The sequence below is a fragment of the Strix uralensis genome, chromosome 7 (assembly GCF_047716275.1).
Source record: "Strix uralensis isolate ZFMK-TIS-50842 chromosome 7, bStrUra1, whole genome shotgun sequence".
Classification (NCBI taxonomy): Eukaryota; Metazoa; Chordata; class Aves; order Strigiformes; family Strigidae; genus Strix; species Strix uralensis.
The window spans coordinates 41,478,322-41,505,824 of NC_133978.1; the positions used below are offsets into that span (position 1 = coordinate 41,478,322).

The window sequence follows — 27,503 nt, forward strand, 5'->3', positions numbered from 1 at the left end:
AGGTTTTAAATTATGTGGCGTAGCTGTGGTTGACACAGGCTACAGAGGAAGACATTTATTTCCAGAAGTTACGTCTGTAGGACGAGTCAGTCCTAAAGTGTAATCGTGTCACTGAGCTTTGGCCCACAGAGTCCAGAGTGCTTTAACCCTCCGGCCCCTATTGTGTTGACCGTGACAGCGTACAGGCCACGGTAGCTTGTGCTGAATTCCTTCGCAGCGAAAAAGCGGCTCCATTTGTTGAAAAAGGGCCAAGAAGTGGGACCAATAATATGGACAATAAATAATAAAACAAGAGTTATTCAGGCTATAACAGTGTGTTTTCTTCTTGCAAAAATTACAGTCTTTTCCAACAATATAAGCCTGTCTTTACTACAGCAGAAATGCTGAAATCAAACAGAATACACATTTTGTGCAGTACCAGAGAACTGAAAAGGCAAAAGAATTTACCATCAGAAAATAGATTTGTTTGTGCACTTACGTATTTTAGCCTTACTAATGGCACAGCGCTGTGTCCGACGCCACTCTACACCGTCTGTTACTTTTCATTAGTCTTGAAAGAGCTGCAGGAGGAGGGTATATGCTATTTGCTCAATGTTCTAGATTATTTAATACGGGTTTATTTTTATGATCTGAAATCTAAAATAAAATTGGGCAATCTATGGGACTTACACAAGAATTTAGAATTTAAGCAAAATTATTTTCTTTGAAACAAATATTTTATGGGGAAAAATAACTGGTTTTCCTTGTTTTGTGACTGAAAGGAACAGTAATTTTTAAAAGCTCTGAAATGCAGCAAAATATAATATAAAATCCCAAATACGCTTTCCCTAAAGATTTTCTGCTCTTACAAATTTCTGATTAGGTCACTGGTTTTCTGTCAGGTTAAAATGTCAGTGAAAATATATAGAATTAGACTTTCTTCCCTCTGCTCATCCCAAATCATCTGAGAGATGTAGCAATCAGTAAACAGAGCTGAGGTTCTCATACTTCTTCTCGTGCCTGTGAAATCTTTTTGAACTGCTGCTTTTATCACAACACCAGTTAAGATGAACCTGTAACTGTTAAGATGAACAAGCTGTGGTGATCTTGCTTCATGATTCATACACTTTGTTTAGAATTTTGTTAAAATACTTCTAATTTCTTCCAAAAGTTTGTTTCTAAACTATTTTTTTTTCTTTCTGGTAAGGTAGTCAATTAATAAGCATTGAACAGATAAACAGTGAAGAGAACTTTATCAAAATTTTCATCCTCCACTTGCTGCTTTTCTAAAGTAATTGAAAAACAACTGTATTGTCGAAGAATGAAAAGTTAGGGTAGTCTGACCACAATCTTAAAGTTGAATCTATTTTTAGTTGCCCTGTTACTCTACTGTGGTGTCACAGACCGACTTCAGGTCCGTCCCGTGGGTGGCTCTGTGCAACGTGGTAGCAATGTACTTCATGTCAACTAGAATTTGTTTATGGAAAGCATGTAGTTTTACAGCTTACTTTTTCTTTCTTTTCTTCAAAAGTATTTACATGCTTTTGTTTTCTTAGAAATATTATTTGAGAAAAGACAGTAACTCAGTGGAGACACTAGTATTTTATTTATTTCTGTTTTGCTTTTTGAGATTTCAGATATTGTTGATTAATGTGTCAAAATTTTACATTAGATTTATAAGAACAGTAAACATTCTTCAGGATGCTTTAGGGCCATCTTTTTAACAGAACAGAGACAAGACAGTATTTTTGGAGTTTTTTTTTATTTTCCATATCAAAAGGACATAAGCATTATTAGACAAACCAAAATAAAATATTCACTCTTCTTATCCTGTTCCAGTTCTTCACAATGTGATTCCCTGTCACCAGTAGTAATCCTGGTTCCAGTGGCATGAGTTGTAACAGCTGCATATTTATGGGCAGCGAGCTTGAGGAGCGAAAATCTAATTTCAGGTTGACATAATATCTGATTCTTTTCAATAGACTGTCTTGGCAAATTTGAAGGAAAATGGTAATATGTCGGTCCTGAACAGCAACCTGATAGGAATGGTAAGAACTACAACCAACCTGTCCTACCTTACCTGCTGTTTCATTTTAAGAATATCGTTTAAGCGATCTGCTATTATTTACAGTGTGAGAATTCCTGTGTCAAGCTCGTTGGAAAAATTACTGTTGTGATGGTCCTGAAGATGCAAAAAATTCCATGGCAGGGCCAGAGCACACCACCCGCCTGCCTTCCCATTCCACACCCCCACCCCGCCTCCAGCCGAACTGGGGGCAAGCTTTTCACTCTTACATCCACATTAGTCCTTTCCCATCTTTATGTGCTACAAGTCTTATATACTAAAAACTTGTGGGTTTATTATGTATATTACAGTGGATTATGATCTTTAAATATTTTCTCCATTAGAAACCAAAGGTGCATTATTTTGGTAACAGAAGTGTTAACTAGTAATAATTTTTGAATGGCAAAGACAGACCTGAGGTCTTGTTTGAAATGGTGGATTCTAGAAAACTAAAATTACTCAACATACAGATTTTCTATGTGACATTAAAGCCTTTTATGGATATTTTAACCCAGATTTAAAGCGGCCTGAGTTTAGTAAGCACGTCATGAACAGGGACCTTTTATGACTATCAGAGTTATCTCCATATTTGGATAGAGCACTGACTAAGCTTTTTTTATTTTACTTAAATCCACCGCGGGAAGTGCCGCGCCCGCGGAGAGCCGCCCCTCATAGGGCCCCTCATGGCCACCGCCCCCCCCACCACGGCGGGGCCGGGGCCGCCACTGCGCCTGCGCGGGCGGGCGGCGCATGCGCGGGCGGCGCGGGGCCGTGGCGCGTGCGCGGGGACGCCCCACGTGACCCGGCGCCTCTCTTCCCGCTTCCTGCGGCGGCGGCAGCCCGGCCATGGCGGCGGGGGGGCAGGTAGTGGCGGCGGGGTCCGCCGAGCAGTTCCACCAGCTGTTGCAGCAGAAGGACAGGTGAGGCGGGGATGGGGGCCGGGAGGGCCCCGGGTACGGCCTGCCGGGCGCGGAAGGAGCGGGGCCCGCTGCCGGAGAGGCCCCGCGCCGGGGGCGGCCCGGCCTTTCCTCTGCACTGCTCCGCGGCGGGGAACGGCGGCGGGTGCCGGGGCCTCAGGCCCTGGGGGAAAAGGGCGCTCGTGGATCTGTTCCGGTCTCCCCCAAAACGTGGGTCCGCGGTCGCTTCGCGCCTTTGGCCCGAGCTTTGAGAAAGGCCGGTGTCTGCTGAGGGAAACAGGCTCGATACGGCCTCGGAGCCGAATAAAACCGTCGCGGGGAAAATACAGCCCCCCCCCCCCCCCCCCCGAACTCGTAGATTTGAGGGCTTCGGGTTTGCTGCTTGTTTTTTAAGCACCGTTTCCTCAGGCAAAGCTTATGAGTCTAGGAGAGCTCAGACGAAGAGGACTGCTGCCGCTTTAAAACCTTCTGGAGGGGATGGAAAGCCTAAATAGGCAGATTGACAGGAAAATTATGCAAAACAGAACTTCCGTGTAACCTAAGATTTTTTTTTTTTTCTCCTGAGCTGTTAAGGTGTCAGCAAAACAGTTACTGTACAACATTTTCAATGAAAACAGCAGCATTAGGTTGTTTATTGAGCAGCAATGCAAAACGGAGTTGTTCATCTCGTGCAACAGGGCTGGCTTCTCATTAATATGGTTTTATGGTCTAATAACGAGTAACGAGGCTCTGTTTCCATTGGTAGCTCGTGGCATGGACCACTGATTCTCTGCAGCCCCTGGGCAGTGGCTCTTGGTCTGGGGTGGGAAGTCTTGGGGGATCATTTTAGGGAAAACTCTGTGCACATGTTTCACCCTCAGGATTTAATGACAGTGGTAGCAATAAGTACTACTGTAATTAAAGATGAAAAGGTATTTGGGTGCCTTACTTGAGATAAGACAGGTTTGATTATGAGCTTTGCTTGTTTGCTTTGTTGAATTAAAGGTGTAGTAACTGCTCTTATATTTTTTTAATCCACTAGCTGAGTATGTATTTAACTAGGTCTTGTAAGGCACATGAAAATAAGGTGCTGTGTCAAAAACGCTTCCCCGTCATTTAACTGCTGCGTTAGCAAGTGACCTTTAAATGAATAAGGAGAGAAGACTGATAGAGTGGTTTAAAAAGGATGGTGAAACTACCAGCATCATGTTCTTAAAGACAGCATAAGGAAACATGGAAAAGTTGCTGCATGACTGTTTTATTTTCTGGAATTATTCTTCAACTGAATTGTTGTGTGGGGACACCCCAGAGGAAAGTCACACTCTTCACACTCACTGAGATTGAAATAAAATGGCTTCAGGACAAATACAACATTTTGGAAGTTATTTTCAACAAAACTCTCAGTAATTGTCTCCTTCCCTTTGTCCACAGAACATGATTCAGTTTTTGTTTTAAAGAACTTGATTATTTTATGCCTTTTTTTGTCCTAAGATGAATTGGTAGTACTGATAACTCTTTTCCTCTGCTTAATTTCAAAATATTTGGATTTGTTTTTTGTCACTGCTAAGACACCAAACAAACCTGCACTCGCAGAGCACAACAAATCCCTCAAATCATAGATTTTTTTTTTAATGATGTCCCTGTTTCTGAATGGTGGGAGAACTTTAAAAATATACATTGGCTGACTTAAGGTACCTTCTATATTTAGATTGTCAAGTGAATTTGAAAATTAATTATGTAAAAAAAAAAAAAGTAGTTTTAAACACTCAAAGTGGGAAAGGAGAAAGTTTCTTCAAGGAAGTATTTTTCTCTTGAAAGATAAAGCTTAAGACAGAAGATGTGCTGAATTTTTAAGGCTAGGCCTAATGCAGTTTTACTGCTTTTTTTTTCAAATGGACTTCCTGATTTTTCCAAACTAATAGAGTTAATTAATCAGAACCATTAATCAGCTGCAGCTGCCAGTGTTTTACGTTGATACTTAATTTCATGGGAGTTCTTGTTTCAGCAAATTACTCTTTCAGATATCAAGTTATTAGCTTGGTATTACAGAATAAGGGTAAATTTGAAGGTTTAATTTTTTCAACATGTATCTAGATTTTACAGTTTCAAAAGAGGAGGGTGGACCTATGGAGTAATTATTTTCTGGATATCCCTATCAGAGAATGTCTTGCTATTTTGGTTCTATAGTCAATAGACTCTTTGTTTTAAAGGTATATTTTGTGACACTCTCAACCAATGTTGGTTTTTTTTTTTAATACACTATAGAAACAAGACTTTGGGCTTTTTGTTTCTCCACAGAAAAGGTGTGATATGTCCTTTGGATTTTTCTTCTGCTGCTAAAGTTTTAGAAAAGTTATATTAAAGTTATTTTTGGGCCCACAGCTTTTCCTCCAAAATATAAAATGATATAGGAAGAGAAACTTTGGAACTTGTCATAAGCTTTCTGTTACAATTCTCTTTTATAGATAACAGTAGAGTTTTTAGAAATATCTTCGCTGAATGTAAGAAATACTTTGTTTAGAATCACGTGTGCTTCATTTTGCTAACTCTGTTTTCTTCCTTTCTTAATGTTTTGAACTACTCTTGCTATTTTTCAAGTTTAAAGTGTTCAGATACCAAGAGGGCAGGCTAATTGCAGATTTAGGCTTGTTCTGTGAATCAATTTGTCAAAAAAACCAACTCCCAAAACCCTTGGTGTGAATTAATTTAAAGTATGTTCTTCATGAAGATAAAAATGAAGTGCATTGCAGCTATACATTGGTAAGGAAGGAATGGGATGAGGATTAAATAACCGTGTGGTTATTCCTCCTCTACTTGTCATGAGCTGACATTCACGTGATCAGATGTGTCCTGCTGTGCATGCTAAATTAAATTGAGCATTTGTGAAATACTCCTTGGTAGCAGGGGAAGAGTATGGACTCCTGCCTTCGGTTCATGGAAGGGAAGGGCAAGTTAATTAGTAGTGCTTCCGCCTGATGCATAGCCACTATACTCCTACGTTCTCTCTTCTCCTTTCCCCCACTACTTGTTTTTAGCTACTGGAAGTATTCTCTTACCCTACTTGTAGTCTAAAAGATGTAAAAATTATTTTTTTAAATGTACAGGCCTTGTGCAGTTGCAATGACAGCTTGACAACTTCATTCTCTGTAATTGCAAAAGATCTGAGTAGATTGGACTGTTTTGTCATAAAACTCAATTAAAAAAAATATTTTGGTTCATCCTTGATCTATTTTTCACAACCACTCTGAGCTCTTAAAGGTGCCAGAAACAGTTAAGAATGATATTGGAGGAGGTCTCAAAATTGGTATTTCAAACAAAGGATGTGATGAACAAGTACGGGAAAAACCAATCCTGGAGCAAAACTCTTGAAAATTCGCTGCATTGGAGCTTCTCTTCTGAAATATCAAACTGCTGCTGCTTTTTTAATTTGAAAATTTTCTGTTGCGACTGGGTATTCTCATACATATAAATGACTTCCCCGTCTCCCAACCTACCTAATTATTTTCACCTCATTACTCTGTGGCAAAAAACGTTGGTTGCAGCATGATGTGAAGTGCATGTCCCAGTTGGCTCAAAAGTCTTAATTAAAATGTGTCTGTATGAGCTGACAGCTGTCGTAAGGTTGGAAGACCTGTCTGCTCTGAGGGCAGAGGAAGCTCCTGCGCGAGGTACCTGTGCTTGCTCTGCCTCTGCTGGGCTCCACAAAGAGCGTTGCTGGGAAAGTTTCCGTGCAGAAACAGAGTTTTGCAGTTAAGGTTTTACTCTGAGCAGTGAGATGTGCTTGTGGGTTTCTCAAGGAGTCCACGTCAAATCCTGTTTATAAGTAAAGAGTAAATCCCTTAGATGAGCCTCTACTGGGGTTTAAATGCTGGTGTCAGTTGTGAGCAGTAAAGCTTTACAGTATTTTGCTGTCATTAGAGACAGTTTGCCTTTGGGGTTGTTGCTGTGGGTGACTCGGGTACAGGACTGTTGGAAGAATCTGTGCAGATGGCAGCCCTGGAGAGCGTGTCTTGAACTGTTCCTGAGCTCAGGTCTAAATTTGCAAGGCTGGCACTTGCAGAAGAATAGAACTGCCTTATCATTCCCTAATTTAAGTTTTTACTAGCCTGTAAGCTCTGACTGATGGCATGATGAAAAAAAAAACAGAGGCAGGCTATTATATTTCTATCAAAGTATATCATCCTATTATATTTCTACCAGAACTTTCTAGAATTGCTTTGGAAAATCAAGTTTATGAGTTTTAAAGTTCTGTGAATTTAGCGCTGTCTTCAGACTATGTGGTCAGATAACACAGCTGTTAACTGTTCCAATATGAATGTTGGTTTGCCCACATACCTATTAAAATTTATAATGAACTACCATTATTTAGTAATAAAAGACACTAAATGACTTCTATGGTATGGTTGACTTTTCTGTATCTCTAGGTAGACTAAAAGTAGTACATTATATGTCTTTTATTCTTTATCCCCTATCATCTAGTGGTTTTGACTTCAGCAAACCTGCAAAGTGGAATTGAAAATCAGATGCAAATATCTTGTCACTGTGGTCATCCAAGTGTGTGTGTTTAAGCTCACGAGAACTACCTCGTGGTACCCAGTTTGGGATTTCTGTTCACACGTGTGAAGTCTCATCTTTAAATACTCTGTATAATCAATACCAAACATCCAAGGAAACCTTACTGAAGCTGGAAGAGGGATAAGAAACTGAAGTTATTAAAAGCAGAAAAATAACATTTCAACATAAGAGTACTGTATTTTTAGCGTAGACTTGAAAAGTCTACTTATTCCCTGGATAAGTAGTAAAGGGGCAACAGTGGCACTGAGAGGAGAAAAGCAGCGGTGCAGCCTCTGGTGTGAAGCTGCTGAGCTCTGGAGCTCCCAGAGCTGCTGAGCATAGAAAAAAAGCTTGTCTGGGAGGAGATGTCGGATGCCTGGGAGCCATTCTGAGTGCTTGGCCTTCAGGCACTTCAAAATCTGCGTATGACTGTGTCGACAGTGCTTCTGCTTGCTCTTCTCCCTGTCTGACGTTCATATGGAATCATCTTCTGCTGTCAAAACACAGGATGAGTTTTTTCTTAGTATTGTTCCCTTAATAGTGCTGGTTGGGTTTTGGAATGTTTCCTGAAGAAGCGTTAAAGTCCTCCTCTGTCCGAGTTGTACAAAACCTTCCTGGTTTCACTGGTTTGATTTTCTTTTTTTCTCAGGAAGGGGGTGTGGAGGGTGGTTTTGTCTGTAGGTTGTTTTTTTTTTTCCCATGACATATCAAACTTCTATATTGCATGATTCTTTTTTTAAAAATAAATGCTGTTACTCCTTTTTTTTTTTTTTTTTTTAATAATAGGTCCCTTGTCGTTGTCCACTTCTGGGCGCCATGGGCTCCTCAGTGTGCTCAAATGAATGAGGTTATGGCAGCACTGGCAAAGGAACACGTGCAGGTTGCGTTTGTGAAGGTAAGTCAGGCAGCTGAGCTTTAAACAGAGGAGAGCCATTATTGCAAAGTACGAGTAAAGTATTGCAAAATATAGGTAAAGTCGTTTTTGAAGTTCCTTTATGTCTTCACGTTTAAATATGTGAGTTGAACGTATGCAAGAGATGCATTAAAAATCTGTGGGATGAAAGTTCTAGGTTCACCTTTCCTAACTTGATATTGCAAGCTTAAATAAGACCTTCATTTTATTGTGCTATTTAAAGAGGGTGAAGAAAAAAAAGGAAAAAAAAAAAATCAGTCTGTTAAGATACAGTAAAGGATTTTTTTTCACTAGCTACTCCACAAATAGGCTTTTACATTTCTCTGTGCCTGCAATGTTTCAGCCCTTCAGTTCTGTAAATCACCATATTTTTAAAGCAGCATTTTTATCCCTGGATTTGAGATTAATTTGGCAACACTGCTCTTTTCAAGTGTGCTGGAGATTTCATTTGTTCTCATGATGTTATTAAATAGATCTCAGAAATAGAGGTTTTCTGTCTGATGCTGAAGATGAGCAGCAATCTTCCAAGTTTAAAGGAAGGTAGATTTAAGCTTGTGCAACATTGTCACTCTGAGATGAGGGTTGTGTGGCGCTGGATGGTATAAACACAAATGAGACTATATTTTTGTGATATTGTCTGCACATGCTAGTAAGAGAACCAGCGTGGAGGGAAAAATGAATGCACTTCATCAATGTGCTGTTCGTTTTAAAACAACTTTCTCTTGTTAATGAGACACTTCTGTGATTATGAGGGCAGGGAGTAATGGAGCAGCCAGCTGTGTGTGAGTATTTTAATTTGATTTCTTACAGCCTTTAGGTTTTGTGGTGTTTTTTCTAATGATTCCTCTCTTGGTTGGTATTTCTCTCTGAAACAGGAGGACAGAACTATTTTAATGGTAGTATTTTATTACTTAGAGCTTCAAAAGACTAATTTTCAACATTTTGAAAATACAAGATACTTAAATTTATATAGAGTTGCTGTAGCTTTTAGTAGGCCCACAAAAGTTTGAAAACACTCAGTTGCTTCTTTATTATTCATATTCATACATTATTTATTTATAACCTTTATTATTCTGCTGTAATTTATTTTTTAATAACAAGGTTCCAAAGTGATCAAGTGTTGCAAAATTAAGCTAATGGCACCTCCTTTCCCCCGCCCCCCTCCTCCCAAGTACTGGTGTACTTGTTTAGAGAAAAGACGTTACTGAAAGACTTGGGTGAATTTGTTGATATTTTCTGAGAGGGGGGAGGCTCTTTGTGGGGAATGTGTTTGCTTTTGGAAGTTCTTTGTGGGATTTTGGTCCATATTCCGGAATACACAGTCTGCCTTTTAATTGGTAAGAATCTGTTAACTCATCAGATGGTTACTGCCTTGCAAATCATTAACAGTTATATTCTAGAATAGAGCTAAGTAATAATGAAATGAACTTCAAAACTGTCAATAAATCTTGAAGTCTTTCTGAATGTAACTTCTCATTGTAGTTGTTGCATAGCCTAACTCTGAGGTCCTTGGCTTAGTTAAAATGAAAGTGTGTCTATATCCAGAAACAGTTAGAAACAATGTTTTGGAAAGTTGTACGGATCAGAGCAAGTTACTGAAATACGAAATTAAATCTGTTCTGTATGTGTGAACCTCACCAGAGTGGAACGTAAGTATCCAAGTAGGTAGGACATTGTGCTAGAAAATAAAATTAATATTATAGGTAGAAGTCGTTTAATCATTTGCCACTTGAAAGAGAATAGATAATTATAATCTATGTACAGCTTTCAATTTATAGCTTTAGTTTCTCAGTTGATCCTGTGGGACTGATTTACAGAAATAGAGGAGAAGCTTGGACTTTCACTTTTGACTTACTTTGTTTTGTTTCTGTATTCTGTGAATTCATTAAGAGCCTGTGTAGCTGGAGCAAATCAAACATGCTGTAATACTGAAATATTCAGAGGTTCGCTACATTTCAGCTCATAATGAGAAGAATCACAGTATTTTCTAAAATGCATAAGGATGGACAGGGGTGAGCAGGAGCAAATTGTGAAGTAGTTCTCTTGATTCTTGTTCACAAAATGTCACTGTATGGTTTGTGGAATAAGAATTTGAAAGGCTTTTCAGTTCTGTGCACTGAATTGCAGGTTTCTGTTTGAAACATTTAGCTCTATTACCACTTTTTTAACCATTAACTCTGCAGTTACTACAGAACTAATGTCCTAACCTTGTACTAGATCTTCTGTCACTCAAGTAAGCTATTAGCCCATGCACACAAAAATCACAAATTTGAGTTAATTAAAAGATGTATTTTGTTGGAAAATTACTACATTTATAATTTCAAGGTATGCATTCGAACGCTGAATAAAGTTGGAACCAATAATCTCACCAAGCTTGCCACTCGGTACTCAGTAGCCTTGCAGGAGTTAAAAATAAAACTTAGTAGACATCAATAGCTTATTGAAGAAACACTCCTTTTTTCTTCATAATTTGCAGAAGGCTGCAAATGTCAGTCATGATGTACTGCCCCTTGAAATTAGTCAATAGAGCAAACAGCAAGAATTGCTGTGGGCAGAAAATAAGCACTGTAATCATGACATAACTGGGGTCAATGATTTATGGATTTCAATATAGTAGTAGCTGCATATGATTGAAAATTTACTAGGTCACTAGTGCACCAAAAATTTTATTCGCAGCCTCCGGGCATCTTTTGAAATGTGCAACAAAATAAAAACCTCTGAACCTGTTTTGACACTGTGTAGGCTCAGTGGATGACACGCCAACCCGGTGAGTCTCATTTAAATGCAAATGTGTCACAAACTTCTGCATCAAATCCTTTTTAAATGTATAAAATGCCTAGAAGAACATTCTAGACAGGATTGACATCCACAGTCAAACTTTAAAGAAGATTATGAAAATAATCTTTTTCTCTTTTTTTTTTGTTGTTTTTTGTTTTTTTTAAGCTGGAAGCTGAGGCTGTGCCTGAAGTCTCTGAAAAATATGGAATTAGTTCTGTTCCAACGTTCTTATTCTTTAAGGTGAGAGAAAATGGATTTAAGAGAAAATGGATTCCATGTGGACTTTTAATATGTATACTTCTGTAATACTACCACCAGAAGAGCAGAACCTTAAGAAATTTCTTAGTGAAGAAACACTTATGTATCTGATTTAAGTCTATCCAGTGGAACCTAAAAGAGTAGATAGAAATAGGTCTTATACTTTGTATGTAATATTTCAGAGCTTCCTTAGTTGCTTTGGGATTCTTACGTGGTTTTTATTTTAATTGTCATACCCTCTATTGGGTCAGAATATTTTCAGTAATGTTTCCTTGTCTAGCTGTAGTTCTACAACATGGCAAAAACCCAAGTAAATAATCTTTTGGTAGAAATGGCAAGTTTGTTTGGGGCATGTTTGCCTGCAATCATATAATTCAAACTATTTTCTTTAATAAATTCTTCTAATAGTAAATATGCTAGCACTAACAGTAGCCAGCCAACGGAATGGTGTGAGTCTTGGAACTAAAGGCTGGCCAAAAGATCAATACACTAATCCACCCTGCATCTGAAAATCTATACTTTATATGGTGGTTTTACTATTCCTTTTTTATTACAGTACAAATTCTAAGTTTAATCCTTTAACGCAAGCCTGTGTTTTGGTTTCCGTAGAATGCTCAGAAAGTTGACAGATTAGATGGTGCACATGCCCCAGAGCTGACCAAAAAAGTGCAGCGCCACGCGTCCAGCAGTTCCCTTTCTGCTGGCACCAATGACAGTGCAAAAGAAGATCTTAATGTGCGCTTAAAGAAACTCATCAATGCTGCCCCTTGCATGCTGTTTATGAAAGGCTCTCCAAAAGAACCCCGCTGTGGTAAGGATTTTCTGAAGTTCATGTTCAATGTGACAGCACTTGCTTTGGGCTAGCTGTCAGATTTATTCAGTTTTGGGGAGATACATTCCAACAGTGTCTTGCACACCTAGAAACGTTGATGAAAGTATTTTCGTATTGCTCATATGCAGGTAGAGAATTGCACTTCCTTTAGTTAAATTTTGGAAATTAAATCACAGATTAGGCGCTTCCTGAAGAACAAGGGTATACTTGGACTAGGACGCTCTTCCTGAGGTAGCTCAGGGTTTATTCATGACATTTTCTGCATCAGGTTACGCACATTGAAAATGTAAAATAGTCTGAAGAGAATGTTTCAGTTCAAGGAAGAAGAAGAATTGACTAACATCAGGGATCACTGTTGCCATTTGGAAAAAGAAAATAAAACTGTCCTAGCTGGTAAAGTCAAAAGACCAGTAGCATGTGTATCTGCTACAGTGGAAATGCCTTTTCTTAAACCTGTTCTCTTAACTCTTGTTTAGAGTGCTTGGTTCCTAACGAACGTGAAGTGTTGATCTATATGGAAAGCACACAAACAATTGTTAAAAGACAAAATTTTTAAGTATTGTGAAGCCACCATCCTTCTGCTTATAGAGTCTCAAGAAGTTGCACTGATTCCTTTACTAAGCAAACATGTATCCTGTGGGGCAAATCATATCAACTACATTGGTGGGCCAAAGAGCTGAAGGAGTTGTGAAATGTAACAGAAGAAAAAGAAAAGAATTAGCAATAGCTAGCTCCTTACAGCCAATCTCCTGCAGGCCTGTGGCATATATCTATGGAAGCAATAAAGAGATAACTGCTCAAAAAGTTAAATTGTCATGCAAAACGTCGGTTATTTGTGTCTAGAACCAATGGAAATACTTGTTTTGTCCATCTGTGCATGAATTACAGTAGCATGCGCAGGCTTGAAAGATTTCTCATAAATGTTTCTATATCGTGGCAGAGATACATGTGAACTAAATGTGCTTAAAACACTTTGAGGAGGGAAACGAGCACTCGTGGAACTATTCTTTTTAACCCCCTTCTGGTAAGGGCTAAGCAAGTGCAGCCTCGAGACAGAGCGGCGCTGCTTGTGTCTGGTCAGGAGGCCACGAGTGATTGGTTTGAACTGTTGGCGTGGTGATTTCTTGATGCTATATTCACATAATCGCCAGATATCCTTGTGGTGTGCATGCACTGCTGATCTTCCAGCCATGGAAGATCCCACCCTGGGTTTTAGGTATTAAATTCAGTTAGGAATTTCATGTGCAGACATCCCCGTGAACCTGCTGCTTGTGCTTTCTACTGGAGTTGTCCAGGAAGTTTCCTAAAGAAACTGAGTGGAGAACTGTGTGAAGGAAAATGGATGAAATAGTATAAAAGGACCTAAACCAAACTGATTTTACATATTCTGTCCCTTAATCTGGAAGGATTCAAATTGTCATATTGCCATGTACTGTTAAAAGGGGGGAAAGGGAAGGAAAACAATATGGAACATGTTGATTTGGTGAAGTGAAAATAATGTGGATTTGTGGCAGCCTTGGCTATTTTGCACTGTCTGTGAAGGTGCTCTGTGGCGGGAGAGCTATTCATGTCATCCTGTATAGTTACTGCAATTGAGGACTGGGTCCGTAAATAAGAATCTTTTCATTAATTTCAAGTAGTTTTGGGTTAGGACCAGTGCTTGATGAAGGAGGGAGCTGAGCAGCCGGGTAACAATGGTGGAGCTGCTGGGTGGGGATTACAGAGAGAAGCTTTGGGCTGATAGTGTGTATATTGGGCAGGAAAGGGGGAGGCTCTGTCTGTCAAGCGCTGGAGGGAGTTCAGTATAGCGTGTGCTGCCCTTTCACGAGGAGGAAGGCTTCTGTGTCAGAGTCATAAAACTATTTGAAAGAGAAGTAGTGACTGAGAGTTCTCAACTCCACCAGATCCCTCAGCACTGTGTCAGCCCTTTTTTTTCTTCTACTTGCATGGCAGTAGGAGCAGAGCGTGGGTGCTGCTGTGTCTGGGCTGAGCTCGGAGGTGGTGTGCAGGCAGTGGTGCCTCCTCCGAACTGCTCCTGTGCCCAGGTTCTCCATTATCAGCTGACGTTTCTCCTGGCATCAGAGGCACACCACTTCTCCTTTGGATTTCTGTGGGTGCTCTGCAGACAGCTGGCTTTCTAAAGGGCATTGCGCAGAAGGCTAGGCAGATTGTGAAGTAACGCAGAGAAAAGACCCTTTACTGGTTCTCATGTGTTTGAGAATGGTCAGTGTGAGGTTAGTGGTTGGACTGGATGATCTTCAAGGTCTTTTCCAACCGAGATGATTCTGTGACTTTTTGATGGAAGAGAATTGTGAGGCTGTTAAAATAAAAAAAAACCCAAACCCCAAACCCATCACAAAAAGCACAAACCGAAAAAGCCGTTGAGGCATCAAGGTTAAGGATGGTTAGGTACCTCATCATAAAAATATGGAAAGTGACTTAAGAATGTAATGCACATTCCTTTGCATGTCTTAACATGATAAAGTGGATATTTCTTCAAGCTTTCAGTTCCTACATTTGATCCCTGATACCCCATGAAAAGTGCAGAGGAGATACTTACCTAAATAGGTGTAGGTATTAAAATAGGAAATATTAAAATGTAGTGTAACACGTGAAATCATCTGAACTTAGAGCTCTTAATTTTGCAGGTGAATACCGTGCCTGCTGTGGACTGCTCTGATAGTTCCTGGCAGTAGTTGGGAGATGTTAGTAAGTTGAGTCCTTTTTAACTTCCTAGAATAGACAGTGTCTTTCAAGGGGAAGGTAACATTTTGTTAAAGGTGATACGGATCTGTTATAACAGTAGCAGGAGTAGTAAAAATAGAATTAAGTAAAAGGAGCCAAAAGGTGAAGATATTTTTGAATTGTGTCTATTTTGATACAAATAATAGACTTACACTCGAGTCTGAGTTGCAGCTGGTGAGTAGAGGGAACCCTATCCAGCAGTGTATTTTGGGATCTTCTTGTAGTTCATAATTTCTTCATTGGAAAAGCCAGCTAAGCACAGTGTAAAGTGAGGTTTGTCCCCTCGGCTGTGTGTTTCCTGGCAGTTGTCTGTGGTTGCTACGACGTTGTTGTATTTCAATGGATTCATTTGGACTGTGGCAGTATTTGTTTGCTTCATCAATACTGTCATTTATTTAGGGGTTTTTTAATTGGTGTAGAATCGGGAATGGCATTTGTGATTGTCTAGATAACCGCTTAAAACATTTTGTTAGCAGTTTAATTATTCTGTTAATGCATGTATGGCATTTCTTCAGAAATTCAACCTAAATCTTTTGTTATGAAAGTAAAGCTGTTCTGGCACTTTATCCCTAAGCATAACACTTCTAGACTGCTACCATAACCCTTCAAAATGAAATACAACCGATCAATCTTTCTAGTTTGCATGTAATTGCCTACAGCTAAAATAAAGCGCTTTTTTTTCCCCAGTTCCTTACAGTAGAAATGAGTTAATATATTGGCGATGGAATAACCATCAGCAATCAGCCTTTAGCTGTTTACTAATGAACTCCCAGATGTATGAAAAATTTCAGAATCTGTGTTTTACTTCAGGCTGTACATGAACTTAACACTTCAGTTGTAGAAAGAAAAGCAACTTCGATGCCATACATATAAATACTGCTACTTCATATCTCAATAAATTCTAGATCATGAAAACTGTAGAAAGCTGTAGTAAAAATCCATATTTCAAAAACTAATAGGTGGTCTTGCAAGCTGAAATCAAAGGTTATTCTTCTATGGCACTTTATTTTTTTTTTCCCATTTAAAGCTGCTTTATTTTTTTTATTCCTTTATTAAAGCCTTTAAGCATTGTTTCTCCTTTTTTTTATATTTGTATAGAGGTTTTCATTTGTCTGCACAGCATTTGCTGGAATTCTTTGAGGGAATTGGTAGGATTGCAAGAGCATTTGAATCCAAACCAGTGAGTTGGCAAAGATATAAACCATGCATTATTATCACATTGATTTATGGGCAGATTCTCATGAATCCTTTTTGCAAACCATATGGTTGTGTTGTCTCGGAGGGTTCTCCTTCCTTAGAAGGGATGTGCATGCCAGCAATGGTGGCAGGTGTTGAAATACTTCAGGATAAAGACCACATACTAGAAAGGAAGCAAAGTTCCAAAATCTTTCCACGTGTTGCAGTGTACTTAGCCTTTTTTCATGATTAGCATCATTTTCATGGCAGAGCAGGTAGGTTGTGGAGGAACTGTGGAGCTGCGAATCAAGATTTGATCATCAGTCCTAGAGATGAAGTTGTTGGCTTCCTTGTGTTGTGAAGTACAGGAGACCCCTTCTCTGGTTTTGTACAGAGTGAATATCTGCAACACACTGAAACATCCAGTCGGCTGGTGCCTGCTCTGGAGCATCGGTTGTGTCTGGTCAGGGGAGGTGTTTGGTGGCTGAACATGACTTTGAACTTCAGTTCCTCTCAGGTTACCCCATGAAGAACGGACTTGTTGACATAAAGGGCACAGCCTCGGTGTGGGTGGTTGTGTGTGGTTTGGTTTTTAAAGTGATTTTGAAGAGTTTCTGTAGAGACTAATGATTGAAAAAGCAATTTATCTTCATTTGAAAAAAATCATTTTATTGTTTCACTTTAATGAGAATGGTGAATTTAAAATAGAGTAGAATTGTTTGAAAGTGAAATTTTGTGAGGGTTTCTCTCTAGCATAAGAAGATTGAGGTGATTATAGCCTGTAAACTTTATAATATTAAACTTTATGCATACAACTTTTTATAAATAACATGACAATTTTCTTAAGAAAAAGATGCTTAGTTACAGAAGGGAGAAACTTTTCTTAGATTGGCCACATAATAAACTTATAGAAGCTGGATGTTTACATCGTAATATTCAGTGCTTAATATCCTGCTGAGAGAGCATTGTCAGAGTAGGACATAATGAAGATGTGTCGTAAAGGAAAACAAAACATGGTATGAAAGTGTCACAAGGGTAGTAAAATAATATTAAGTACTTCTGTAAACAGTTTAAAAAAATAAAAAGGAATCTGCCTTTTACCATGAAGTAGGAAGGGATGTGCTCTTAAAGAAACAGTAGAAAACATGATAAAAGCCAAGTTTTTAAGTTAAACTAGTGACACAGTAGTGGGTTTAAATCCTGGTTCCCACTCTGGGTGTCAACTTCATCCCCATTTGGTGTAGGAGTTCAGTAGTAGCTGGAGGAAGAAATGAGGGGCAGAGGAGGTGATGTGCAATTAGAGGAATGAAAAGAAGGCTCCTGAAGATGCTGTTACAGTCCTTGAGAAGCTTTTATTCTTTGTGAATGCTCAACTAAGAACTGGGAAAGTCAGAAGGGAATGCATTTAACTTTGCTTTAATTGTGTGCTGGAACAACAGTGAGCTTATATGAAGGGTACTTATTGTGTAGCTCTCTAAATGGAGAAACACCAGACTTAGTAAGCTGTCCATATACTTTGGTTTTGTAATCCCAGTAATAAATATGGGTTTTGCCCCTTTATAATATTTGAGGCTATTGCTAGAGCAAAGAATAACACACTAGAGCTTTTCTGAAGTCACTATCTAGAAGAATTGCCTTTTTTTAAATGAATAAGGTTTAGTGGAGACATGGGAATGCTTTGTTTAAAACTACCTGTAATTCCTCTTGTGTTTGCAGGTTTCAGCAAACAAATGGTGGAGATACTGAACAAACACGGTATTTCATTTAGCAGTTTTGATATTTTTTCTGATGAAGAAGTTCGTCAGGGGCTGAAAACATACTCTAATTGGCCAACTTACCCGCAGTTGTACGTAGCTGGAGAGCTTATCGGTGGAGTTGATATTGTCAAGGTTAGCAGCTGAGAAATTCTTACCTTGTTAGTTGTCAGGTGCATGTTTTTCTTGCTTTTTAGATCTGATTTTTCTTCTCCCCAATCTCTGTAGGAACTTGAGGCATCTGGAGAACTGGACACGGTCTGTCCGAAGGCACAGAAGTTGGAGGACAGGTATATTATGTCATTAGTTTAAGGGTATGTTCATTTATATAGGGGGAACCTAAGTGTGTAAAAACACCTTTATCAGAAGTGTGTTAAGATTTTCTTTAATTTCAGAACTTCTGCAGTTGTTTAATATGTTCCATTTTCTATACAGTAAGCATCACTTAAGAAAAGATATACTGTTATATATGTATTAAGCTATACTGTTCCAATAGACTTATATTTGTACTTTGTCAAGTTTTAATTACAGCAGGAATATAGAGATTCCTTCTTTTCTCTCTTAAGAATTTATTGTCTAATGATGACTGGGAAGATCTTTCAAACATGAGTAGCTTTTGTTAACTTCATCTGGCATAGACTTCATGACTGTGATGTCACTGGAGAAACTCTCTAGGCTTGTCTCATTTTTCTCAATTACTCTTGTCCTTCAGTTCCTGTTTTCTTTCACCTTGGCAAGATGAATATATGCTGCAGCCATAGGAAGTGTGTTGCTTCCCAAATCAGATGTGATATCTAGAAACCAATTTGTCCTCCTTTAACCTTCCCATTTGAAGATTCACTCTTGTTTGAAATTCTGACGTGCCCCAGGCAGTCAGACTCCAGATATCTGACAAGTCATTCTGTTTGAGAAGTTGCTAGTAGACATGGCTTTTTTTTTTCCTAGTTTTTATGTGAATAGTGCCATTAAGACATGCAAAGGGGGGGCTGGTTTACCAAGAGGGTGGCCTGTACCTCGAAGGCAAATGTGTTAGTGCAGATTCCCTCTTGCTGTCTGTGGATGGTAAGAGCAAGTTTTACAGCGCTCTAGATGTGACTGATGTTGATTTTTTTTGCCTTCTCAGCACAGTGGAGATATAATTTAATGCAAGCTGTTTCGATATGGTGATAAAGTATACTTGTTTTTATAGCTTAGTACTTATTAATTCCTTTTTAATTTATTCTTTTGTTTCTTTACTAGTGTAACTTGTAAATTGTTTCACCAAAGCCATGAAAAACAATGGCTGCCTTCTGCAGTTTGAGATTAAATTATAGGTAAAGATGAGGTTGGCTCAGTGTGGCCTTTTAAAAACTTATTTCAGAAAGTTTCCTTTAGTCTCTTCCTTCTTGCAAACTTGTGTAAGCTGCAACTTTATTGATTATACTTTTTTTTGCTTTGCTTAATCTTTTTGGGGAAAGAAGGTAATGGGAAATGTCTTCTGCTTACCTGATGTATTTTAATAGATTAAAATGGTTGGTATAGCTAAATGGCTCCCTAAAGGAGCAGCAGCAGCATCTTTTGAACAGGCACATGAAGTTTTTATCAGTCTTTATCAAATTTTGATGTAGAAGTGGCCTGAAGGAAAACTGGCTAAAAATTCAAGTCCCAGGTAGCTGCTTGTTGCCTAGTTTGTTCTTCATCTTTTAGTAAGTGCTTGTTTCATGGGTTAACAGGTGACATTTAGCAGAGGTCTTGTTTTCTGGTGACAACTGGTAAGATCTTTTTCCATCCTGCAGATTAGTTTTGAGTCGTAGCTAACCTCATACTTAACTTCTGAGCCACTGACATCTCTTTCAAACTATCTTCACTCTCAGTCCCTCCTAAGAAAAACCCTGTGAGGTAGTTATTCAGATATGTTAAGACTTAATAAAATGAAGGAATATCGGTAGTAGAATCTATTTAATGCTGAATTATGTTCCTTTACTCAATGTTTGATCTCTTCTCATCGATTAGCTGTGTCGTCTTCACTTGAAAATACCCTTGAAAGGGGCTCTGGCAGTCAGCTTGGCTTCATGAGCCCGATCTGGCAGCTGGGGACCTAGCTCAGGTTACTGTAGCTCACCCTTGCTGTAACTCTGAGTTTTGCTGTTGCTTTTTAACCTAGAGACAACTTGGTTGGAAAAATTGTTTTGAGCTTTACACGTGCAAAGGCTGTATGTAGGTCACCAACAAAACTTGGTTTAGTTTTATTTGACAAAGACCCTGGACTCTCCAGTCTGGAATCTTTTTGCATTGTGCGAGTCATGCGAAGTGACCTTTTACAGAAAATGAGCACTTGTTGATGCATTTTATTAGAGGGTGGTTTGCCTGTAGAAGGAAACGGTTGGACAGGAGTCTTTGCTAACTTTTTTCTGTTGATTGTCACAGAAAGGTTTTCCCAAAAGGAGAGGGAAAGGAGGGGAATGTCTGAGGGTTGTGGGGGTAGCACAGTGGGGCAAACCAGACCTACTCCTGAATTTCAGTAGTGGTTAGTCTGTAAGATCTTCCAATGGATGGACAGTAGGTATGGCTCTTACTTTGCAAAAGACACTCTCCCATGGAGAATGAGAAATGCTAAGCATTGTATTCAGTTTGTGAAAAAGCAGTATGTCACTAAATACAGACATTGTATTTAAAATATCGTGAGATGATGTGTCTCCTTAAACTTAACTGCCGCTTGATACTCAGCGGTCAATCTAGAAAAGTAAGTTGGTGCTCCAAAAGTACCAGGATGGTGCAGATTCATTCACTCATAGAGTTACTGTAAGCAATTTAAATGAATAGAGTTGCTTATAATAATGCTTTAAATGCATTTAGTAAAGCTGTAAGTTGCTCTTTTCCCACTTTTGCATTTTGTTTTCCTGTCAGAACAAAGCTTGGGATAATAACTAACCCGTTCTATGTCTTTTTTTGTGCCTTCTGTAGGCTTAAAACCTTGATAAACAAAGCTCCTGTGATGCTTTTTATGAAGGGAAGCAAACAGGTAAGATTGAGTGTTGCAGAATATATTTTAAACAGTTTTTTAAACAGTGACAATGACTTTTTTTTCCCTTAATGAAAATTAATGGTGTTGGGAAGTTAGTTATTTGTCTTTTTATTTGGTCCTTCTGTAAGCCATAGAAGAGCAGTCCCTGTTTTACCTGATGGATATATATTGCTAAAATGCTGATAGCTGTGTTACAGTAAAATCGGGGAATTTGATGCCCTGCGGTGATGTCTGCCAATTGCTCTACAATTCCGGAATGAATGGAAGAACTGCGTGTGTCCTTTTGGTCCGTTATTGATTGTCTTTGCAAATAATGGATTTTTTTCTGATGTTCTGAGTGCTTGTCCCTGATGGCTATCCTAGGCGAGGCGTACACTTTGAGTGTTGCCCCAAACTTTATCTTGGGATGCATGTTTCTTGAAATTTCCCTCTGTGCACCTAATTGGATTGGGTCTTCTATCCTTTTTAATGTCTCTGATTTTATTATGCTTTCACAGCTGCATCTAAAAAAAGCTGCTAGATGTTTTTAAGGCTGAAGTATAATGCTACATACTATAAATGATCCACTTCTTTATGTGCATGGAATGGTCTATGCCTGGTGTCTTTGAGCTGCACTTAATTATCTTGCTCACTGAAATAAAGGTGGTGACTGCAGACAGTCAGCTGCTAACAGTTAGGATTAAAATAATAACAAATGACTGTAAACCAAAAGGTCAGTGTATTGCTTTGTGTTACATACTCAGAGTAACCAGGGGATAAATGACTCCCCTTTGAACAGCAAGGCACTGCAGTTCTTCCTGTCAAAATTACGTGAAGGGCCCCTAGCTTGGACTTTTTGTTGGAGTGGTGTGCCCTAAACTATAATTGTAGTCAGTGATTGCATGTTATGAGCTGTTTATACGGTATTTTTTGAAGGGTTACAGAGGTAGGGGCGTGAGCTCGTTCATGTGACTTGTCTTTCCATTTCATTTCCTCATGTGTTCCCAGAGCTTTCTCTGTGTATTAACAACAGATACTTCTAGAGTGTTACAGGCTGTTGTACTAAGCTGTTTCATAGCCCCTGGAACCCCGTGGGTTGTGCTGGCTCACTGAAGCAGTGGTGATGAGCTAGCTGGGTTTAGGTCTTAAAACAAGATGCACTTTGTCTCCTTTAAAACCTGTGTCTTGACTACAGAAAGCAGGAGATTGGGCAGGTTGCTTAACACGTTTGTATTTTGCTTGAGCTACGGGTGGAGTGAAATCACCAGTGAGAAGGGATAGTCTGGATTAAATATTCAGCGTCTTAAAAAATGATGGGCGTTCTGTGTCCTCACACTGTCAACATGAAGAGTTTGCAGTAGATACTTTCAATTATTAATTGCAGTGGGGAGTCAGCGTACGTGCAACCTCTTTATCAGTTGACCATCAGTTGCTACTCTCTCCTGAATGGTAAGTGAAGGGGAGTGTATGTCTCAAGATAAAACACATCTATTTTACAAGGGTGTATAAGGCATTTATGCCCATCATACCTATAGCTTTAGCTTTTTGAATGTTCAGAAAGTAATTAAGCCTAACGAGTTTTCAAGACAGTATTGCCAAACCTGGAAAATAGATTCACCTTGTGTCACTTCATACCACAGCTGAGGAAAGTGTTTTAATATTATCAATGTTTTAATTGATTTCAGCAGAGTATAGAAAGAAAGAGACATTTAGTACTGTTTAAAGCTCAAAGAGTATAAAGAAGAATGAAAAAGGGATTTAGCAGTATTGCTTATGCAGTAAGGTCATCACTAGCAATGGATTGGTAATAGCTTTAGTGTAGCTTGAGGAATATTGTGGATTAAATATAGCAGATATATGTTTTAACATATGTGTGGTTTGCATTCTAGGTCGCAAAATGTGGATTCAGCAAGCAAATTATAGAAATCATAAATAATACTGGGTATGTAGGTGGGGTTTTTTAATTGAATTTGGGAACCCAGTTCTGTTTTAAAAACTATGTTTTATAATTAGTAGCAAATATTAGTGGGAGACTTCTTTAAGAGTACTTTGAAGTATCTTTATGTGAAAGCCCGTAGTGTAAATCACTGCTGCACTCACTTGATACCAAGTCACATGTGGTGTGTCAGATGTTACGTGGCTCTAGCACTGCTACATAGTGATTGTCTTGCTGGGGTTGAGGAGTTTATTGCAACAGTGAATTTTTTCTTTCTTTTGCTGTGATTATTGACATGAAAGAAATGCTTCCACTCTGGTAAGCGGCTCTTCTCAGAGAGGTCCCTCTTGATCTGTTTCCTTAATCTCTGAGCCTCTCATGTTATCTAGCCTCAGTTTTCCTCTTCAAAGCAGTTCTTTCTGCAGTGAGATTAGTATCATCTTCCTTTGAATAAACTCCTGTTTCATTTGGGCTGCTGGTTAGAGGTTAAGCAGTTGACTTCATTACTAGATGTTAGAATTTTGAGATAATAGATAACTAGATAGCAATACACATCTCGGAAATAAGTAGCAGTTACTCAAATCATTGTTCCTTGTCACTGGCCCTAGTCCACTCGCAGGAGTCTGCACACTTGCTGGTTATTGGGGAGTGCCAGTTCTTAAAATATTTGGAATTGCATACCAGAACTCAAACGTGAACCAACCAGAAATCAAATTTACACAGACATTTTATTTTTGTGTTTTTATGCAAGTAGTCTATGAAGATGGTGAAATAGCTGTGGCTGGCTGATTCGTTAATAAAAACCTCCAAAGATGTGTGTGTCTTTTTTTTTTTTAAGCTAATAGTGAACCGAATTACTTTGAACACATTTTGGCCAATTAGAGCCTAAGCTACATGGCTTAACTTTTTAGTGCGTTATGCTGCCATCTGTGCATTATAGTGTCCCATGAAGCTAGATATTTTTTACATCACGGTTCTTGATGCATAAAGCTCTGACTTTTTCCCTCCTGTTAATTCTGAGTGATTTGGAAGCTAGCTTGTAAATATACCCATTTTGAATTTTTGAGGGTCTTACATTGCAAAACTCCACAGTAGATGATTTTGTTTCTTTTTTTTTTTCTTTCCTAGCATTGATTATGAGACATTTGACATACTGGAAGATGAAGAGGTAATTAAGCTTCTCCATCACTGAGGATTTTGTTGTTGCTTTTACTAAAACTGAGATTTACATTTAAATTTATTTTTCTTAGGTGCGGCAAGGATTAAAAACCTATTCAAACTGGCCAACGTATCCTCAATTATATGTGAAAGGTGAACTTGTTGGAGGGCTGGACATTGTCAAGGTAGGACTGGGAGAATCTCCTTTGAGATGTAAATTGACCGTTTGTTTAAAACTGTAGAAATGTTTTTCTGTCCGTAACACAGAGAAATTCCTGTGTAGTGGCCCTAGATCTTGAGCCCAGATGACTCGGTTGCTTTTACTGGGACTTCTATTAGCTTGGCGTACAGTTGGAAGGAGCTCTAAATCTCTAGCGTTCTCACATGCCTAGATTTAGCAGTGAAATGTATTTTCTTGACAGCAGTCAGCTACAGTTACTGTAAAGACCATTTTTACCCCGTGGGTGCATTTTTACAGGTTTCTCTTCCTAGTTTTACTTCTGACATTGCTTTTCTCAAATAAGGTGGGCAAGACTTTTTTTTCTTCCTAGCAAACAGTCTCATTCCTGGAAGAAAGTAAGGTTTATTGTAGTTGTTTGAACAGACCCTGAAGCAACAAAAATAGATCTGCATCTGTTACTGTGGTTTTTGATTTTTGTAACAGAGCAGGCACAGTGTTCTAAACCCCAAATACTCTTGAGCCCATTCTTGTCTGAATGTTTTATAGCCAATTCCTCAGACGTCGTAACTCCTGGGAAGAGCCAATCAATAAATCTCATTTGGTTCTAAAAATACTGGTATTACTTAAATTATATAGATTAATTTTATTTATTTAACAAGTGTGTGGGTTATTTCAGTGATCAGTAAGTATAGTCTTGGGCATTGTGGAGATGCTGCAAAATATTTCTCTCCCTGGTATTTAAATGTAATTTGTCTATTTGCATTATTGGACTGTGTTCACATGGACTAACTTGCACGGGTAGATGAATGTTGTCAGTATTTTAAAATGCATTCTGTAATATCGCATAATATGTAATAAAATTGAGACAGTTGTTTCTCTTGAGATGTGGGAAAAGAGTATCTACTCCACAATGTGTTATTTTAAAACTATTTCCTGGTGTTGTCTAGCTCTGGTAAGTTTAACAGCCTTATAATTTGATTTTAAATCATTGAGATAATATGGGCAAGCAGCTCTTAGAACTCTTACAAATCTCATACTGTCTTGTTTGGTTTAGTGTGGTAGTAACAAAATCTATCAGTGGGTGGTCATTTTTTCATTTTGTGGGAGGCATTTTGGATGTTGTAAGATTTTGTGTGTGCCTGAAATATATCTTGAATTACATCTCAAAGGAGATCTACCAGGGGATTTACCTGGTGACGCTGATAACAACCAATTCTTGTGAAGGTGTATCTTTTCACTAAATAAGCTTTCTCTCTTACTAAATAGACACAAAATAGAATTTAAATACAACTTTATGAGCTTTAGAGCCTTGTTTGAGAGGGATGTCAGTGGGTCACCTGGTGCCTTCCGTGCCAAGTCGGCCTGTGGGCTTCCCCCCCCACCCCCACTGGGCCCTGGGGGAACGGTGGGAACATGTCAGAGAATAATTGCTCTCTATTATTTCTTTACAGGAACTAAAGGAAAGTGGTGAATTGTTGCCTATTCTGAAAGGCGAAAATTAACGGAGGAGGACATCAATGGGAACCGAAATACTTTTGAACAGTTACTCATTTATAGATTATATTGGAGCAATATACAGCTTAGCCTCGTGGAACCGAGCGGGAGTAGATAAAGACAGCTTCTGTACTCTGTGTATTCACAAGACTGTGCTACGGGTGAAAATGTGTTCCCACCGAAGAGACAAAAATGTCAAGATCTTCAAATTCAATTAAAATACCATGCTAAAGAACTTTGGGTTTGTTATTACCCTCTGTCTGTGTGTATTCATTGCATCGAGATGTTTAAGAATTGAGTAATGACACCACTATCCATTGCAGTACTATTTAGGACTAAATTGCATCTCTTTTTTTTGGGGGGGGGCTCAGCTCTCATTAGGAGAATATTAATGGGTATACCTCTGTGGTATGGAGCATAATAACTTTCTGTCCCTGTTAATAATTGTTTTCATGTCTAGTGAGCGAGAGAAATACTATTGAAAGCTTAATCCAGTGCCCCATTAGGAAGTTGTTATTAATGAGTTTCAGCTGTATACTATGCATCTTCATTATCGAAGTAGGTATGGTAATTGTTAATTTCAGATGTTCAACCTATTTTAACATAGTTTTTTGGACATATTTAAATTATGGTGGAAATGAGCCAATAAACACGGTATTAGGCCAGTCTTGTGGTGTATCATCAGTGCTCCTTCAGTTAAATGGAAGGTGTCCCTTTCTGGGCTAGGACTTTGGCAATTTAAATCATCGAATATATGAATCCTTCCCTTCTGTATTCAGAGGCTTTAATTTGTTTTTAATCCTTCTTTCAATACCTGTAATGCTCTGAAATATAATGGGCTGACCCTCCAACCAGCCCAGGTGTACTTGCAAGCCTGCACAGGAGGGTATTTCTCTTCAACAGAAACATTTTTTGCTTTCAGCTCTTAAGTTCTTGGCATCTGTGCTGAGGCTAATGAAGTTTCTACTTTGGAATGTGTTTTTGTGTCTGTGAAATACTGAAATATTTCTGGTTAATTATGTATAGACCGCAGTGTGCGACAGCATTATCAGCTGCTGCTGACTTCTAGGTGGTTTAAACTATTCTGAGCACATTGGCTGTACCCAGCAAAGAGGACGAGGACACCCTGTTCTGGGAGATCTGGAACGTGAAGAGGTGCTGGCTGTCCTCGTGAAACCCAGCAAATGGAGCACTGCTGAGCAGAAAGGTGCCTGAACCTCACCAGTAATACCTTTTGAGCAGAAAGGTTTGCTAAAAGCCTTTTCCTTGCTGGTTTTTGTGTTGTGCTTGCAGAGAAACACATGTGTCTACTTGAGATTCATGGCCAGAAGCTCTTCTGAGGAGCTGCTCCCTTGTTGGGAGGGTCAGGACTGGCCACGTGCTCTTCAAAATGTGCCTGGAAGAAGAGAGGCCTGATGAGTTTAGGTAGGGCGAAGTTTTAGGCAGCAGCTGAGAAGTAAGATTTTGGAAGCAAGTTTGGGGTTTTGTTGCTTAAATTCTAAATAGAATTTAAATACACTGGAACCTGACACGACACTGTTACTGGACTTAGTCCCAAACTGGTAAAGGTTGACTGCAGAGAAGGTGGTAGTTACATGTGTTGCAGAATTCTTAGTGATTGGTATTTAACTCAATCCAAGTATCAATTTTCTAGGAATAATTTTAGTAATTACTATAAAATAGTATATAACTTTAAAACCAATTTTAATTGCTATAAAAAAAAAAATCTTGTCCCTCTCATGAAAACAAGTCTTCATTAATGTCTCAAAGTGAATTGCAAATGCATCCAGGCAGCAGTTGT

General features: G+C 38.8%; 1 protein-coding gene across 2 annotated transcripts; it reads left to right on the forward strand.

Annotated features, from left to right (window-relative positions):
- Nucleotides 1-2,831: 2,831 nt before the first annotated feature.
- GLRX3 (glutaredoxin 3) lies at nt 2,832-25,937 on the forward strand. 2 transcript variants are annotated; one of them, XM_074875556.1, is made up of 11 exons: nt 2,833-2,964; nt 8,281-8,389; nt 11,351-11,425; nt 12,053-12,254; nt 17,913-18,085; nt 18,179-18,240; nt 20,894-20,951; nt 22,823-22,875; nt 23,998-24,037; nt 24,120-24,212; nt 25,660-25,937. In XM_074875556.1, exons 1-11 carry the CDS (start codon nt 2,891-2,893, stop codon nt 25,708-25,710), a joined length of 990 nt encoding a protein of 329 aa, XP_074731657.1. In that variant the 5' UTR covers nt 2,833-2,890; the 3' UTR covers nt 25,711-25,937. The 2 variants fall into 2 exon arrangements, with proteins under 2 accessions (XP_074731658.1, XP_074731657.1); XM_074875557.1 differs by lacking the exons at nt 22,823-22,875; nt 23,998-24,037; nt 24,120-24,212; nt 25,660-25,937 and adding an exon at nt 22,318-22,806 and having other exon boundaries at nt 2,832-2,964.
- Nucleotides 25,938-27,503: the final 1,566 nt, after the last annotated feature.

Bases quoted from the DNA above. Each gene is read 5' to 3' on its own strand.
- GLRX3 (XM_074875556.1), top strand. From the start codon at position 2,891: ATGGCGGCGGGGGGGCAGGTAGTGGCGGCGGGGTCCGCCGAGCAGTTC. The intron at 11,426-12,052 runs GTGAGAGAAAAT...TGGTTTCCGTAG, and splicing joins CAACGTTCTTATTCTTTAAG to AATGCTCAGAAAGTTGACAG. The intron at 18,086-18,178 runs GTTAGCAGCTGA...CAATCTCTGTAG, and splicing joins GTGGAGTTGATATTGTCAAG to GAACTTGAGGCATCTGGAGA.